This window comes from Canis aureus, chromosome 16 (genome assembly GCF_053574225.1).
Source record: "Canis aureus isolate CA01 chromosome 16, VMU_Caureus_v.1.0, whole genome shotgun sequence".
Lineage (NCBI taxonomy): Eukaryota > Metazoa > Chordata > Mammalia > Carnivora > Canidae > Canis > Canis aureus.
This window is the reverse complement of record NC_135626.1, coordinates 45,029,176-45,046,406: the sequence shown is the minus strand read 5'-3', so window position 1 is coordinate 45,046,406 and position 17,231 is coordinate 45,029,176. Positions and strand designations below refer to the sequence as shown.

Below are 17,231 nucleotides of genomic sequence, written 5' to 3'. Positions count from 1 at the left end.
GACCTTAATTCTCTTCATCAACTTTGAAGAAGCCCTGTCTTTGCACTGGGTTGGCCCCTCATGGCGCAAGCCATGACATCACAGAAGACCTTCTACTAGGTGACACGTTTATTGGCCATTCTCCAATCCCGGTCCTTAGTGTTGGAGGGAAGATATGGCCATTCTGCCCTCCTACAAAGGCAGTTACTCAGACACACATTATTCTGCGTAGAACAGGATCAAAGGGATTTGGAGAAGTACTGAGTCATGCTCAAAGGGCAACGTGCTGTGGACTACACTTTGCCCTGTGGTCTGTACATCACACCTTCTCCAAGGAACAATGCTAAGGTGTCACTTTGTTCCTGTTCTAAAATTCACAAGTTCTGGGCCATCTAAGTGATTTGGCTGGTTAAACTTCTGTCTTCAGCTCAGGTCATGATCTCAGGGTCCTGGGATCAAGTCCTGCATTGGGCTCCCTGCTCAGCAGAGTCTGATTCTCCCTCTCCTTCTGCCCCTCCACCCCTGACCCCCATGTCCCAACTCAAATAAATAAAACCTTTCTCTGCATCAAATAAATAAAATATTTTAAAATAAAATAAAATTAAATTAAATTAAATTAAATTAAATTAAAAAAAATAAAATTCACACATTCTTTCTTGGCTTTTGCAACTTGAGTTGTACTCTACTTCTTGGTCTTTATCCCAAGAATGATGAACTGAGGTAACATGGCTTTTAACCTGTTTCAATGTAAACAAGATGATTACATAACTAAAAGGAAGTTGTGATCTGTGCTTGCATGGATGGGAGGAACTCAGGATGATTCGAGGATCAGACTCCTAGACTGACCGCTTTAACTGACACACTTCTATGTTATTTGATGATACGATTACTCCATATGGTTTACCTCATCAGAGTTTGTAGAATTCAAGGCATCTGCTGTTCTCACTCTTTCCATTTGAACATCTTCATCCTCTCCTTCTAGCGCTTCTGGATTTTGACACACATCATTGCTTCTTGGAGAAATTCTAGAACCAAAAGGCATCCGCGGATCATTGATAGAGGGTTTTCATTCTTGTGTTAAGAATATTGTTTTCTTTAAATCTGATGCTTTGAGTATTTTGGGTATTATTAAACTATCATCACCTCCTTTCAGTGTGCTGACCCTTCCTCCCTTCCCGACCTTGTTCCTCTGAAGGGTACTGTTGTACTTAGTGACCCTTGCTTCATACGTATCTTTCATTCTACTCATCTATGGAACATTCTTTTTCCATTATCACTGGGCAACTTGGTATCTGTTATCTAACAGAGGATTTTAAAGCATAGTTTAATGACGTGGTTTTTCTGGAAGCCCTAGCTTTAACACCACCACCATGTAGGCATTATTACATTCCCATGGGGAGGGTAAGCCAGAATATTTGAAGTATTTGAAGTCAGAATGATCTCAGAACATACAAGTTAGATGCTTGGTCTCCTGTTAAGCTTGGCCATTTCTTGGGAATATGTGTCAGACTTTCTCCTCCATTTTGAGTCTGGTCCTTCATACTCTTATCTCAACCTAGTCCCACATACTGATCTTAGATTTGTTAAAAGTCATCTTTCACCTTGCAAGTCATCCACCCTACTGTCTATAAGAGTTAAAGATGAAACCAATGGGAGACAAAAAGGGCATAAAATATTTATGGCCATGTCCTTGCATGGTGAAAAAAAAAAAAAAAAAAAAGAAAAGAAAAGAAAGAAAAAAGGACAGTAGCTTTTAAGTCCCATTAATAACTGGACCAGTCTGTGATCCACCAGTTGGGCTTCTTACTACCAGAGGAAAAGAGCACAATTATTTGTCTTTGGCCTACTGATCATTCCATTCCTCCTTCCTGGATTGGCAGTATTCCTTCAATTGCCAATCTATTAAAATTGATGGCTCTTTAAACTGAAGTAGTGGCATGTAACTAGTCCTCTCTTTCACTGATCATGATGACAGAGACCGTAATAGTCAATGTTTCAGGTCTGTTTCTTCCTCTACTTAAAATCATCTTTCATTTAGGTACTTGGATCTCTATTTTTTTATATTGGCACATTGTTGCTACCCCAGCTTATCCCAGGACTTGGCAGTTCTTTGCTGATTGGTTAATTCATGTATGAAAAACTTTTTAAGTATTAATGATTGAAATAAAAGAATCCAATTTGATTTCTCCAACCTAAAGAAGGGATCCCTCCTCATTGATTTCTTTCCATACTTCCATTCCAGACATCGAAGAGTAAAAAGGAAGATGATAAAATGAAGGAAAGGCTAGGAAGAAAGAGAGGGATGAATGATTAGAAGCATTCTAAGATAAATGTTTACATCAGATGTGAATTAGAAATAGTCAGCCTTCTCCAAAGATGCAGTTGGAAAAATCATTACGAATTTCCAATAATCTATTTGTCAAATTGTGAAATTACCCAATTCATTTTCAATCTTGTTTCCAGAAACATTGAAAACAAATATAATTATGGAATACCATTACTTTACGTCACTCCCTCTAATACCAGGACAGTGTTTTCAAAAATTGGAAAGCATATTATCTGGTCAGTTGATCTTTAGAGAAAAATTTGTTCCATATCTTACAAATACTTTATATCCATGGGCTACAAATATCCATATCTATCTTCATAAAAAAAAGTTTTATTGTGTGTACAGGAATTAAAAAGATTCAGTACAATAAAAGACACAATGACTTTTAAAGACAAGTGTGTTCTTACAATTAAGAATACCAGAAATGGTCCTACACTTCTTGGTTCCTGAGTCGTGTAATAAGCCATGGCTTGCTGCTAAAGAAAAAACAATGATTAAATACTAAGTTTTCTCGTTTCATGAATTTTATCCATATAAATGTGAACTGGCTCGTTAAACAGCCCTACTAGCACATGCCCTGATGTCACCATGAGTATTGGTAGGTGTCCATTCCAAAATGTGTGGCAAGAGGTGGTATTCCTTCCTCCCAAGGTCTATGAGGCACTGTGCTTTTATTCGAAGCAACAGGATTTAGCCTATTACATGGTGAGACAATGCTGGACATCTGTGTTAGCCTCTCCAAATGATGAGAGAGAAAGTGTTTCTCCTTTTCCCTGAGAGCTTACACACCTTCCTGTGACCACTGATCCATCATAAGGCCCCTTCCTTTTTTTGCCTCTTCCCATCTTCACTCCCATATCATATCTATTTCCCTTTTGTAAAAGTCTATACTTCTACATCTGTATCTATATATTTGTATTGGTTGATACTTCTCTATTCATCAGCAAGGAAAAAAAAAAGGACTTTATTCCTATGGAGTGCCTCTCTAGAATCTCAAGATCCCCCAAATTAGGGGTCTTAATTTCATTTGTCCCCTAAAGTGGAGCATGCCCAGGCATGTAGAAAGGCTGCTCTATTTCCCACCACCTATTACCTTGTCTCCCCACACCTGAACGAGGGCCAGGTTTTCTGACACAGTTTAGCTGGAGCACATGCCCTATCTGGGAGGAATTCAGTCAGAATCCATGAGGTAGGAATCTTTAAATGTCATGTATATTCAGCATGTAGGAGAGTCCCAACCCTAAGTAACTTCCATAGCTAGTTATGAGTTCCAGGACACCGGGACAGATGGGAGCACTACTTACAATAAAATAGAAGACCATACAGCCAATTAATGTGGTTTGTGGTACTAAAAAGATGAGGCAGTACAGTGCGACATGTTCATGGTAGTCAAATAGCAGTATAAACACAGAGAAGGCGGTGATCTAAAGAAGATATGAACGTGCACGTTAACCAGTCTGCATTTCCAGATAGGCTCCCAATTGAGATGACTCATCTTGAAGATATTCCGAATTTCAACTCCAATCTCAGAAACTTAAGTGAAATCAGCATATCTCTCAGTGACTTAGCTGGATTACTCTAACTGGGTGTATCAAGAATGAGACAGGACTGGGGAAATCTAGGATCTAATATATGGACTCCTTTCATTACAGAAAAGGAAAAAAAAAAGGTGGCATTATATTGTTCTTGGAGGTAACATTAGTAGATAAGCAATAATCATAGGGAACGCAAATTGACATTTAATGGGAATGACACAACAGCAACAGTGAGAGAAGACTTCTGTTAGGGACACCAGGGGAAATAGAAGCTCATACCAACCCGGAGTAGCTTCAGTGAAAGTACTCAAATTAAAAATTCAGGGATAAGAGATAGTCACCAGGACAAGGGAAGCTCTCAGAATTTTTCTTCTAAAACATTGCAGTGATTAAAGCCTCCTAAAATTTTTTTATTTCTTTTATTACTAATGACCATTTTTATGGTCAGCATATTCTTCCTAAAAGTATGTTTCTTTCTTTCTTTCTAAATTTTATTTCTTAAAAGATTTATTTATTTATTTTTTTGAGAGAGAGAGAGAGAGAGCACAAGTGAGGACGGGGGGAGGGGGAACAGAGGGAGAGAGAGAGAAAGAGTCTCTGCTAGACTCCTGGATGAGTGTGGTGCCCGATTCGGGGCTCGATCTCACAACCCTGAGTCAAAATCAAGAGTCAGATGCTTAACCAACTGAGCCACCCAGCACTCCTAAAAGTATACTTATGATTGTATTTCTTTTTTGTACTCTAGGCTTCCACGGCCTCCTGCAGCCTGTAGAATAAATTTTTGAGTTCATCATTAAGGGCCAATGTGGTTCCAACCAATGTTTTTACCATAACTAGGGCCATGCTGAGGCTGCACATTGTTTTATTTCCTTTTCCATACCAGGTCATCAGCAGTTCCTGGAATAAGCCTGGAGTACCCCCCCACACCCCGAATTTCTCTTCATTTACTGAATCATCAGTCTCCTCTAGCTACTAAAATCTTACTCTTCCAGTTTCAATTCCTCATGGAAGTCTGTGCTCTCATTTTCCTGAGTTAATCTTTCCCTTCTCTGGTTGTCATAGAGATAATCTTTTAAAAAAGAGATAATCTTTTCCTTATCACTTTGTTTCAATAGGTGGCGGTTCCCTCTGTGTTTACCCTCTGAGTACCCTCTCAGGGTTGAAACTGTTATTTTTTTCTGCATTATCAGTCTTAGTTTGTGACACATTGTTAGAAGTCAACTAATATTTGTTGGATTAATAATTTACTTTCTGGCCCCAGAAATAACAGGAAATTAGAGTAGGTAACATATTTTTCATTTCTAATTTAGCGAAAATAAGTATTGCTTTTATGGAATTAAATTCAGTAGATTATGGAGAAGTAGTTTCTAGTTTTAACTGTGCTAGCAACAATATTTGTAATCTTGTATGGCCTTGTGGAGGTCCTTGGGCTTATTTCTTTTTCAGTAAAAAAGAAGATACAAATGGTTTCAGGGTTTCTTTCTAGCGCAGCTATTTTTAAGAGAGATAAGGGTAGAATTAGAAAGATAAAACATGCAGATTTTGAAACGAATCCTAAGGAAATATTTTAGACTGTAATTTTATTTTATCATTCTACTGAGGGCACATTTTAAAATACTGGCTCAACGATGTCCTTTGACAGGTGAATGGATAAAGAAGATATGGTATATGTATACTATGGAATATTACTCAGCCATCAGAAATGATGAATACCTATCATTTGTTTCGACGTGGATGGAACTGGGAGGGTATTATGCTGAGCGAAATAAGTCAGTTGGAGAAAGACAGTTATCATATGGTTTCACACATATGTGGAATATAAGAAATATAATATATAAGATATATATATAATATATAATATATAAGAAATAGTGAAAGGGACTATTAGGGAAAGGAGGGAAACCGAGTGGTGTAAATTAGAGAGGAAGACAAACCACGAGAGACTCCTAACTCTGGGAAACAAACAAACGGCTGCAGAAGGGGGGAAGATGGGGTGACTGGGTGATGGGCATTAAGGAGGGCATTTGATGGGATGAGCACTGGGTGTTATGTATGTTGGCAAATTTAATTTAAATAAAGTATTTTTAGGGACACCTGGGTGGCTCAGGATTTCAGCGTCTGCATTTGGCTCAGGGCATGATCATAGTTTAGGGATCGAGTCCTACATTGGGATCCCTGTGAGGAGCCTGCTTCTCCCTCTGCCTGTGTCTCTGCCTCTCTCTGTGTCTCTCATGAATAAATAAATAAAAACTTAAAAAAATAAAATAAAATAAAATATTTTTAAAAATAAAGAACTAGCTCAGAATTGTGTATTTAAACACAAAAAATGAATGTTTACAAGAAATATACTTACCATACAGAAGCCAAAAGACCAAATGCCACTATTTCGTTTCCCCTTGCGAAAAATGAATGAAATCACATATGTCAAGAAGATAAGTGAGGTGGAATAGCCAACAGCACATGGGATCTGAAATCAACAGGAATGGTGTGTTTAGTTAAAGACAAATGCAGTCTAAGAAAACAGTAGGATCCAAAAGATTGTCAGAGCACAGTGTTCTACAGTTATTTCACTAGTGACAATTTAATATCAATGAAAATAGTTTACACCTTCAAATTTTTTCATTAAATCATACAACAATATTTGTTCTATGAAGATGGTCACTTACTTGTATAATCTGACTTGTAATTTTAAAGAAAGTCTCTTGGAGATTTAAGCCGTAGTCCATTAAATACATAAGAAGGAAGATCAAGCAGTACATTGGAACATCCACCAGCGCCTGCCCAAACCAGTAAGCAGAAGGGAAGAGGCCCGAAATCCGTAGCTGGGACTGAATTTTGTTCTGATTAAAAAAACAGCAGAGATACAAAGTGGTATTTCAATTTGAGGTTTAAGAAAATGTGGATTATGTAAGGAAATATTCAAACAAAATTTTCATATGTAATAATTCTGCATCATGCTATAAGCATCATCTGGACCAAGGGATATGGATAATTCCAAACATAAATGATCAGTTTGCTGCTGTGACTAACAACATTGATATTCATCACACACCTGGCAGAAATATGTGAAAGAAAATCTAAGTATTAATGCTGCAGTAAACAAAATAGAGATTAATGATGTATGGGAGCATAAATCAGATTACCTCTCAGACAGGAGCCTCATTTACGTAATTAGAGACCATCAGCAAATTAACTATCTTTTTAAAAATTTATTTATTTATTTGTGGGGAGAGAGAGAGAACAAGCATGAGTGGGGGAGGGAGAGTGGGAGAAGCAGACTCTCTGCTGCAGAGAGCTGGACGTGGGGCTCCATCCCAGGACCCTGAGATCGTGACCCGAGCTGAAGGCAGATGCTTAATCAACTAAACTATCTAGGCACCCTGAATTTAACTATTTTTAAAGGAGAAAATATACTTGAAATTGCCTAATATATTATAATTGCTTAATTTGTGCCAAACCCCACATCACTTGATAAGTAGTTTTAAAATGTGTGATTTGGTATGTTTATTCAGAGTATGACAAGGAATATAAAATACATAATATTTATGAATGTAATAATATTGATGTACATATGTATAAATATTTGGAAGGATAATAAACATTTGAACATGTGCTATGCCCAAACGACCCTAAAGTATCACTTACTTAAAAGAATAAAGCTGTTTTAAGTGTATATAAAAAAACATATTATATATATCTATGTATAATTTAATCATAAATAAAATATAGTATTTTATGTATATAAAATATATAATCTTTGGGGAGACAGACTTGTGCTCTCCCTATATAATAAATATATATGCAAACTATGTGGTTAGGTAAAGGGGGCTTGAGCTCTAGGATTAGTTAAGCTTGCCTAGGAGAGAATGAAATGTAGCATGAAGAGAGATTTAGGGGCTGAGATCTGAGGAGTTCCAGAATTTAGAGACAATGGAAATGAGTTACAAGTTCCAATGGAGGCAGACAGACAGTGGCCAAAATGTTGGGAGAACCATGATGGAATTGTGGCATCACACTGGCCAGAGAAAGAAAGTGTTTGCATTTCCTCTGGGAGACATTTTTTAAGTTAGAACTATGTTAACACTAAGGTGACTGGCAGTTCTATCAGGCCAGCAGATGGCATTCCCCAAGATTCCTGGAGGTTCTGCACCAAGAAGGGAATAAGGACGTGGATAGCACCCCCTTCTCTTGGACAACAGAATTACTTTGGAGAGGGAGAAATCGAAACAGATAAAGATGGCTATGCACGGTCATTTTCAAAGTTACAAAAATGGAGCCACTAAACGATATTCTATCAAGATTTGTAAATAAAGCTAATGCAAGTTGGCCTGGGTTGATTAGTCATGGAAATCCATCATCCTATGACCGCCACTCAAAAGTTGTCTCTGCTCCAGAGCTACTGAAACAGAATCTTTGTCTTACAAGATGCTCCAAATATTTGTAGATACATTAAAAATCACTGGGATTAATGAAGGAGGGTCTGTGAATGAAAATGTATAAATAGATCGTCAGTTGAACATTGAAATTTATTTTTTATCTAAGTGCTCACGTTTTCAAAATATCATTTTCTCTTATTTCAAGGATCTCTTTTTCATTAACTTTTTTGAAATGCAATTTTGAAACAATGCAAAATACCCCTATTAAGTATACAGTTGCATGGGGTTTGACAAATGCATGTATTCCTGTATCACACTCATCACCCAAGTATTGAGCATATTCATTACTCCCCCTCCCCGATTTCCCATACTCCTTTGCAGCCAATAGCCTTTAGCACTGATTACAAGAAACCACAGGTCTGGTTTCTGTCAATATGAATTTATTTTACTTTTCTGATAATTTCCTATAAACGAAATCATTCAGTATTTACTCTTTTATGTCTTCATTCCCTCAGTGTAATGGTTGCAAGTTGTATCCATGCTGATGCATGTTTAGTGGTTTCTTCTTTTGTATTGTTCAGTAATATTCCATGGTATGGCTACACAAGGATTTACTTACAATTCACAGTTCGATGGAAATTGGGGCTGTTTCAGGTAGTTGCCTATTACAAATAAAGCTACCAAGAATGTTAATGTACCAGTCTGTATGTAGAAAGACATTTTCTTTTCTCCCAGATAAATACTTCGGAGAGAAATTCTGGGCCATACAATAAATGTATTTTTAGCTTTATAAGACAGAGCCAAATTGCTTAGCAAAGTGATCGTGCGTTTTATATTCCCGCCAACAATGCATAAGAGTTCTAGTGTCTCCATATCCTCACAAACTTGATATTAATGTTATTCATTTCATTTAAAGTGTTGAGGGACCTCACTGGGGCTATTTTCCTGATTACTCATGATACCAGCCATCTTTTTATGGGAGCGTTTTCCTTCCATATATCTTCTTTGGTGAAGTATTTGTTCAAATATCTTGCCCATTTTTAAAATTAGCCTCTTTTATTACTGAGATAGAAGAGTTCTTTATATTCTTGACACCATTATTTTTTTTTAAATATGGAATGCTCCACAAATTTTTGTGACATCCTTGTGTGGGGACCATGTTACTCCTCTTCGTGTCTTTCCAATTTTAACGTATGTGCTGCCAAAGCAAGCACAATGCAAGTCTTCTGTTAGATGTACAAGCATTGTGAATATTTTTCTCCCAGCTGGAAGCTTTTTATTTTATCATTGGTGTTTTACAAAGAGCAAAAGGTCTTACCTTTGATGAATTCCAAGTTCTCATTTTCTTTTAAGGTATATTCTTATTCTGTCCCATGTAGGAAATAACTGCCTACCACAACATATATGATTTATTTCAAAATAATTTTGTAGGGGCACCTGGATGGCTCAGTGGTTGAGCATCTGCCTTTGGCTCAGGGTGTGATCCTGGGGTCCTGGGACTGAGTCCTGCACCGGGTTCCCTGCAGGGAGCCTGCTTCTCCCTCTGCCTGTGTCTCTGCCTCTCTCTCTCTCTCTCTCTCTCTGTGTCTCTCATGAATAAATAAATAAAATCTTTAAAAAAAGCAAAATATTTTGCATATGGTGTAGGTGAGTGCTAAGAACATTTTTCCCCCTCATGTCAATGTCAGGTTGTTCTGGTAAAATTTGCTGTATTCCCTGGCAGTTTTACTGAAAATCAACCAATAATATCTGAATTGTCTATTTTGTTTCATAAGCCCATATGACTATCCTAAATAAATGCAACACATTCTTCATTCCTACAACTTTGTGGTAAGCCTTGAAGACAGAAGCATAACTCACTCAACTTCGTTTTTCTCTTTAAAAGTTATTTTGTCTATTCTAGGCTCTGCATATCCACATAAATTTTAGAATCATTCTCTATCTGATTCTCTATCTGATCAATTTATTTATCCCTATATTTACAAAGCCTTAAAAAATTTAGATCTTAGGACTTACTGCTGAATTGGCTGCTCTCTTAAATGTGTACAAATAGCTCTATGGAAAATCCTTTAATTATATTACCTTCAGCTTCTATTCATACAAAGTAATAAAGGTTTCATTATTACCTTATAATCATCAATGCTGCCCATGGCGATATAAGGAGCACAAGATGATGCCAGAATCAACCAGAACGTGGTATATCCTGGGAATTCAAATGGATTACTCTGTCTCTCCTGAAAATGCAAAGAATATAGTGAGCTGAATAACAGATTCAAAATTCATTTTCTGGAATACATTTTTAAAAATATCAAACTGATTATATATACTCCTGCCTTAAGGCCCTGTTGAGGTTGCCAAACTCTTTTATTATCCATCCAGTTTTGAAGCTTGACTCTTGTCTTTATACGCATTCATGAATAAGGAAAATGACTCAATGAAGGTGAGTGAATTGATATTACAAAGTTGGAAAAGAAAAAGGGAGTAGATTTGTCATTTTCTCTTTTTAAAAAATTAAAAAAAATTTATTTATTTATGAGAGACACAGAAAGAGACAGAGACATAGGCAGAGGGAGAAGCAGGCTCCCCATGGAGAGTTTGATGCGGAACTCGATCCTGGGATCCTGGGATCATGACCTGAGCCAAAGGCAGTTGCTCAACCACTGAGCTACCCAGCTGCCTGTCCCCAATTTGTCATTTTCTTCTGTTACGATTCTAAAATTTATTCTGATGTTAAATAATAAATAATGATAATTCATTTGAAACATTCCACTTTTAACTCCTATTTAATTATTTCAAATGTGATAGCTTGAGTCAAAAAATCCTTTCAGATGTTTCGTGGGCACAATGATGATAAGAATCTTTCTAGGTACACCACAAGACCAGATAAATATTGGTTGAGGGTTCAAAAATAGAGATAAAGTAGAGGACTAGAAGGGGAAGTGAAATCTCCAAGAAAAATCTTTGTACTTGGCTACACATCTGGTTGCTCCTGTCTAGAACAGTCTTGGAGGACAGAAGATTCACAGACTGTCCTGAAGGCAGTTCGCATGTTACTTTCAGGATCCACATAGGTGCTGTTTGATTACACACATTACTGAAAAAAGTTATAACTGGAGTCCAGTCGTCTTCAGGCTGGCCATCAGAGACACACCTGCTAACTACAGAAAGGTGAGACTTAATTAAGCTTATTGACCGAATCTCTTCGGTATATCTCACATGCTGGGTGGACTCCACACTCAGTGGTAAGTCCATGACTTTGAGCAGGACATGAGCAAGGTCTGACACTACAGAAAACTCTTATTTGAACAAGGAACTGGTAAATTCACATAGAATATGAAATGATTTGCAGGAAATAATAGAGTTTAGATATTGGGCACATAAATACAGGTCAAGTAAGGTAGTTGCTATCAAATTCCTTGTAGCTAAAATAGAATGTTTTTATAGATGGAAGCTCAAGGCAATTTGCTCAATTTGCATCCCTCCTCAGACACCAGCAAATTGATAGGAGTTAATTAAATGAACCTTAGTATATATTCTAAAATTAATTAATACTTGATGGATGATTAGAACTTTTTGCTTTAATGATTTAGTTTCTTACACATTGTTACTGAAAGGGATTTTTATTTCCTGAACACATCATGAACTACATTGTGAAAAGCTAACCCAAGATCTTGCAGGAGTGAGTAAAAATAATGGTGGGTTCTTGGCTCTTTCCATAATCAGGAAAAGACAATTATCATATGGTTTCACTCATATGTGGAATATAACAGTGCAGTGAATCATAGGGAAAGGGAAGGAAAACTGAATGGGAAGTCATCAGAGAGGGAGAAACACCATGGGAGACTCTGGAGTATAGGGAAAAAACTGAGGGTTGCTGGAACGAAGGTGGGTGGGGGTAGTGGGGTACCTGGGTGATGGGCATTAAGGAGGGCATGTGATATGAGGAACACGGGGTGTTTTATGCAACTGATAAATTATTGAACACTACATCTCAAACTAGCGATGTACCATATGTTGGCTAATTAAATTTAAATTAAAAATGTAATGGTGGATTCATTTATATATATGTGGGTGCCTGGTCCTTAGCCATATATATTATCATAAAACCCAATAGTGGAATGGAATATAGATAATTTGTTGAACTCTGACATTCATTTATGCATTTAACAAATTAATTAGTGCTCGAGGCCCTATCTCAAGTATAACATTTTTTAAAGATTTTATTTATTTATTCATGAGAGAGAGAGAGAGAGAGAGAGAGAGAGGTAGAGACATAGGCTGAGGTAGGCTGAATTAGAGGCAGGCTCCCTGCAGAGAGCCCGATGTGGGACTCGATCCCAACCACTGAACCACCCAGGTGTCCCTCATGTATAAAATATTATGTAGTGTTAAAAATACATGGTCTCTGGGGATGCCTGGGTGGCTCAGTGGTTGAGCATCTGCCTTTGGCTCAGGGGGTGATCCTGGGATCCAGGATTGAGTCCCACATCGGGCTCCCTTCATGGAGCCTGCTTCTCCCTCTGCCTATGTCTCTACCTCTCTCTGTGTGTCTCTCATGAATAAATAAATGAATCTTTAAAAAAAAAATACATGGTCTCTGTGTTCAAAGAACTCTCTAAGAGGAAGAAATATATTTAGGAAATAATCAAAAAAGAATAATTACAAACTCTAATAGGTATTCAGGTTTGTATAGAGTCCAATCACCTGGGCTTTTTTTTTTTTTTTTTAAGAAATAAGGATTTCCCCTCCCCCCCAGGTATGAAAAAGCTGGTTTGGTAGGTCTAGGGTAAGCTCAAATAATTAGTATTTATTATAAGGAACTAGAGTAATTCTAATGTAACCATTCTGCAATTTTGGCCTGAACTTTGTCCCAATTTTTTTTCCTTTTCTAACATTTCTAAAAAAAATAATAAGACCTCAGTTTTGTTTCTCTTTTCTTTTTTTTTTCTTTTCTTTCTTTTCTTTCTCTTTTCATTTCTTTTCCCCTCTCTGTCTTCCTCCTAATTTCCCTCCTCCCCTTTCCTTTCCTTCCTTCCCTCTTAATGTTTTTGTGCTGGTTTCAGTGCTGTATAAGTTCACTTTCATTACCTCACATTCTCCTTGAAAAGATATTTTATTAGTTCTGTTTTTCATTTAAAAAATTGAAGCTCTGGGGGGACTGGGCTGGCTCAGCTTGTAGAGCATGTGACTCATGATCTCGGGGTTGTGGGCTCAAGTCCCACGTTAGGTGTAGATATTACTTAAAAAATGGAAGCTCTAAAAAGCGTATTGATTTTTCACACCCAGGAGCTAGCATGAATCCAAATGGTAATTTATTATGCAAGAGTTTACACAACAAGAACAAGATCGCAGCACTTCAAAGAGGGGTGATCTGGGAGATCCTGTGGAAGAGAGTCCAGATTCCTGATGGAGGAGAGTCAATATACTTACACTTGAAAATGTACTTCTGTCAGTTTGGATATGTGCTGATGGTGTAATCATTCCAAGTAGCGCATTACTAATGATATCCATAAGAACTGGGAAGCAATTTAGTCTTTTGGTATTGCACGCTAATGAAAAACTGTAATTCTAAAATATAAAAAGCAAGATTATAAATTCTCAAAGATCTTCATTTTTTTTTTTTTTGCTGAAGTGGTCAAAATTCAATATTTTAATGAAAAGTTGTGGTTTTAAAATGATGTCAAATAATCAAAGGAAAAATACCATATAAGTAAAACAAAATATGTATGTAGGCTGTATTTAATTTTCAGGACCCCAGACATCTGGCTTAAGGCTAGAATCAACTATTAGTGTTTAAGAATAAAACAGAGGTTTCAGAATATATCTATTATAAAATCCCTGAGAGGAAATCTGAGTTCTTTGGACTTAAATATGCACTTGACAGTGGGTATTATACAGTATTTATTCTGCTAATACACACAGTTTGTATTGTTAGACGGTGACTGCGATTGAATTATTCAATATACTAATGACTATCACTGAGTAAGTAGGAAATGAAAGCAGTACTTGTTTTTCATTTTGTTTCCTGGAGAACTAAGTATCTTGATATTATGTTAGCTTTCCACACCTTTGAGAAACATTATGAAACAGAGACCAGCATACCTTTGTATTACCAGATACTGTGATGGCTCCATTATAAGATGGGTCATCCAGGCCATTTTTAGTTCCAAATACATCTACTTCCAAAGCTATGTTCTGATGCTCCACAGAATGTATAAAGTCATCAATGCTTGCCCCTAAATTATAATTAAATATATTAGGTATACCACAAAACTTAGAAAATCAATATCAAGTTGTACCGTGAAATTATAATTAATGTCATTATGTGATCCTTACTGTAATATGTACTGTCATAAGAACATAAGAACAGGGATCCCTGGATGGCGCAGCAGTTTGGCGCCTGCCTTTGGCCCAGGGCGCGATCCTGGAGACCCGGGATCGAATCCCACATCGGGCTCCCGGTGCATGGAGCCTGCTTCTCCCTCTGCCTGTGTCTCTGCCTCTCTCTCTCTCTCTCTCTGTGACTATCATAAATAAATAAAAATTAAAAAAAAAAGAACATAAGAACATATTTGCTACTGTGAATTAAGAATCTATGCACTTGTCATGGAGTTTACTTTATAATATGTTTGTTTGTTTCTGATTATTGCTAATGTGAAAGATAAAAGTCTTTTTTAGCACCATATGGTATTTGGTGCTATATTTTTCCTAGACTATTGAAATGAGTGGCCTTCACAGTTAAAGTTTTAATGACACATATAACCTCCACTAATTAACCGCAAAAATTGCTAAATCTCACTTTACTACTTCTAGATTATTAATTGACTTTAAAAATGTGTCTTGATATAGGAAGACAACCTGTTGGATGAAGACATGAAGAGCTTTGTGGACCTTCCCCTAGAAAAGCAATCACAACTTGAGAAAATTACTAAAAATCCAACAAGTTAAAAATCTCCTGATTATCTTAGAGGCATACAGAAAATAGAAAACAATAATTATTTAAGAAAAATGTAATACACTGGGTAAGAACACTAAGAAACTGGCATTTGAGCCAAAACCTATACCTTCACTCCCTATCCTCGATTAGTATGACAGAAGCTCCACTCTGACTGGATCTGGTCAAGAGCCCAGGAATCCTTCTTCTTCCAGCCCAGTCTAGGGCTATAGTATCTTCCTGGAAAGAACTGGATCCTTGAAGACAAGGATAATTGGGCCTTGTTATTTTTGGCCTCTTGTGCCTAGGATAGAGCTTCCATATTATGAATAGAGGATGGATGGAAGAAGAGAACTCTAGACCTTTCACTGCCTGGGATGGAGTTTCTGTAACCTGGACCTGGAAGGAATGAGAAAGGTTGGTGGCCATCCCTTCCCAGGATGATAACTAGATAGTCACTGAAGTTGCATCCTTTCTTCACACCATACACAAAAAATTAACTCAAAATGGATCACAGACCTATATATGAGAACTAAGAATACAAAAACCTTAGAAGAAAGTATAGAAGTGAATCTTTATTATCTTGGGTTAGATAAAGCTTACCTAGATATGACACCAAAAGCACAAGCAAGGAAAAAAAAAATAAGTTAGACTTCCTATGAATTAAAACATGAGGCTTCAAAGGGCACTAATGAGAAAATGAAAAGGCAATCTACAGGATGATGTTTTTTGCAGTTGATTCTTATTATTCATGGTACATATATTCTATAAAGTCACCACAAACACTGAAATAGTGAATTCCTTTTTTTAAAGATTTTATCTATTTATTCATGAGATACACAGAGAGAAAGAGAGAGAGAGAAAGAGAGAGAGAGAGAGAGAGAGAGAGAGAGAGAGAGGCGGAGGGAGAAGCAGTCTCCATGAAGGGAGTCCAACATGGGACTTGATCCCTCCCCAGCATCAGACCCTGGGCTGAAGGCGGCACTAAACCACTGAGCCACCCGGGCTGCCCGAAATAGTCAACTCTTAATTATTGCTCCTAGGGGAAACACAGGGTTAGGTTCCTGTGAGCTTCTGGTCACAACAGTTTCTTTGACCAACCCATGTATCACCACATTTTATATATGTTTTGGTATATATATTGTTGATTCATTCACATTGATATCACAGCCAGTGGCACTATAACTCATGCCTGAACAAAGCTTATTTAACACACGTATTTTCTCTGTAAGGTACCTTACAGCCTTCTTGACTTAGGGACACTGGAAAGCTATTCAGCACCATACTTGGGAGCCTTTTTCAATAGCAGAATCACCAACAAAAAGCATGAAACTGTGAAAAAAATGTGGCACTAAACAGACTACAGAAAGGATACTTATGTACAGCATGAGAGCTTAAACAAGAAGGCAGAGTGTCACCTTGTTCTACCTCAGGTGCAAAGTGTGTGCCCAGTGACTCAAATTTTCACTTCTCTGAGCATGTCTGTGAATGGCTATGAGAGAGCCATGAGTATTGGTTTTGCTACTGACTAGACAAGTTTGCAAATACCTCACCCGTGAACAATGAGGATCTATTGCAACTAATCAGAGACTTGTATCTAGAACATATAAAGACACTTAGGACTCAATAAAAAGAACATACAACCCATTTTGTTAAATAGGAAAAAAAGACACTTCTCCAAAGATAGATACACAACTGATCAGTAAGCGCATGGAGAGATGCCTACCTAAGGTCATTAGTGATTAGTAAAATGCAAATCAAACCACAAGATACTAGTTGATTCAAACTATGATGAGTATGACAAAAAAAAAAAGACAGGAAATAACAAGTTTGGGTGAAAATGTATAGAAATTGGACTCCTCACAAATTGTTGGCATAAATATAAATTGGAGTAGTCACTTTTTAAAAGTTTGACCATTCCTCAAAAGGCTAAATATAGTCACCACATGACCCAGCAATTTCATTTCTGGGTTTTATATCCCAAAGAAAGGAAAAAAGAGTTCATATAAAAACTTACACATGGATGTGTATAGGAGCATTATTCATAATAGCCAGTTATTGGGGAAATATACCCATCA

General features: G+C 37.1%; 1 protein-coding gene and 1 non-coding gene across 8 annotated transcripts in view; both read right to left on the bottom strand.

The window, feature by feature from the left end:
• Positions 1–17,231, bottom strand: part of ABCA8 (ATP binding cassette subfamily A member 8) — a 76,550-nt gene that overhangs the window by 10,088 nt on the left and 49,231 nt on the right. For 6 of the 7 annotated variants that reach the window (XR_013354727.1, XM_077853669.1, XM_077853670.1 and 3 more), the window contains 9 exons: positions 14,322–14,455; positions 13,650–13,787; positions 10,346–10,453; positions 6,510–6,683; positions 6,197–6,310; positions 3,613–3,732; positions 2,716–2,784; positions 2,172–2,263; positions 884–1,004 (listed from right to left, as the gene is read on the bottom strand). Coding sequence is in view for 6 of the 7 variants with exons in the window: in XM_077853669.1 (XP_077709795.1) it covers positions 884–1,004; positions 2,172–2,263; positions 2,716–2,784; positions 3,613–3,732; positions 6,197–6,310; positions 6,510–6,683; positions 10,346–10,453; positions 13,650–13,787; positions 14,322–14,455 (1,070 nt within the window). In the remaining variant the exon portion in view is untranslated. The remainder of the gene's footprint in view (positions 1–883; positions 1,005–2,171; positions 2,264–2,715; positions 2,785–3,612; positions 3,733–6,196; positions 6,311–6,509; positions 6,684–10,345; positions 10,454–13,649; positions 13,788–14,321; positions 14,456–17,231) is intronic. The other variant, XM_077853671.1, reaches the window with a different exon arrangement.
• On the bottom strand, positions 9,327–9,433 carry LOC144287285 (U6 spliceosomal RNA). The gene has a single exon (XR_013355127.1). It is a non-coding gene; the product is annotated as a U6 spliceosomal RNA (small nuclear RNA).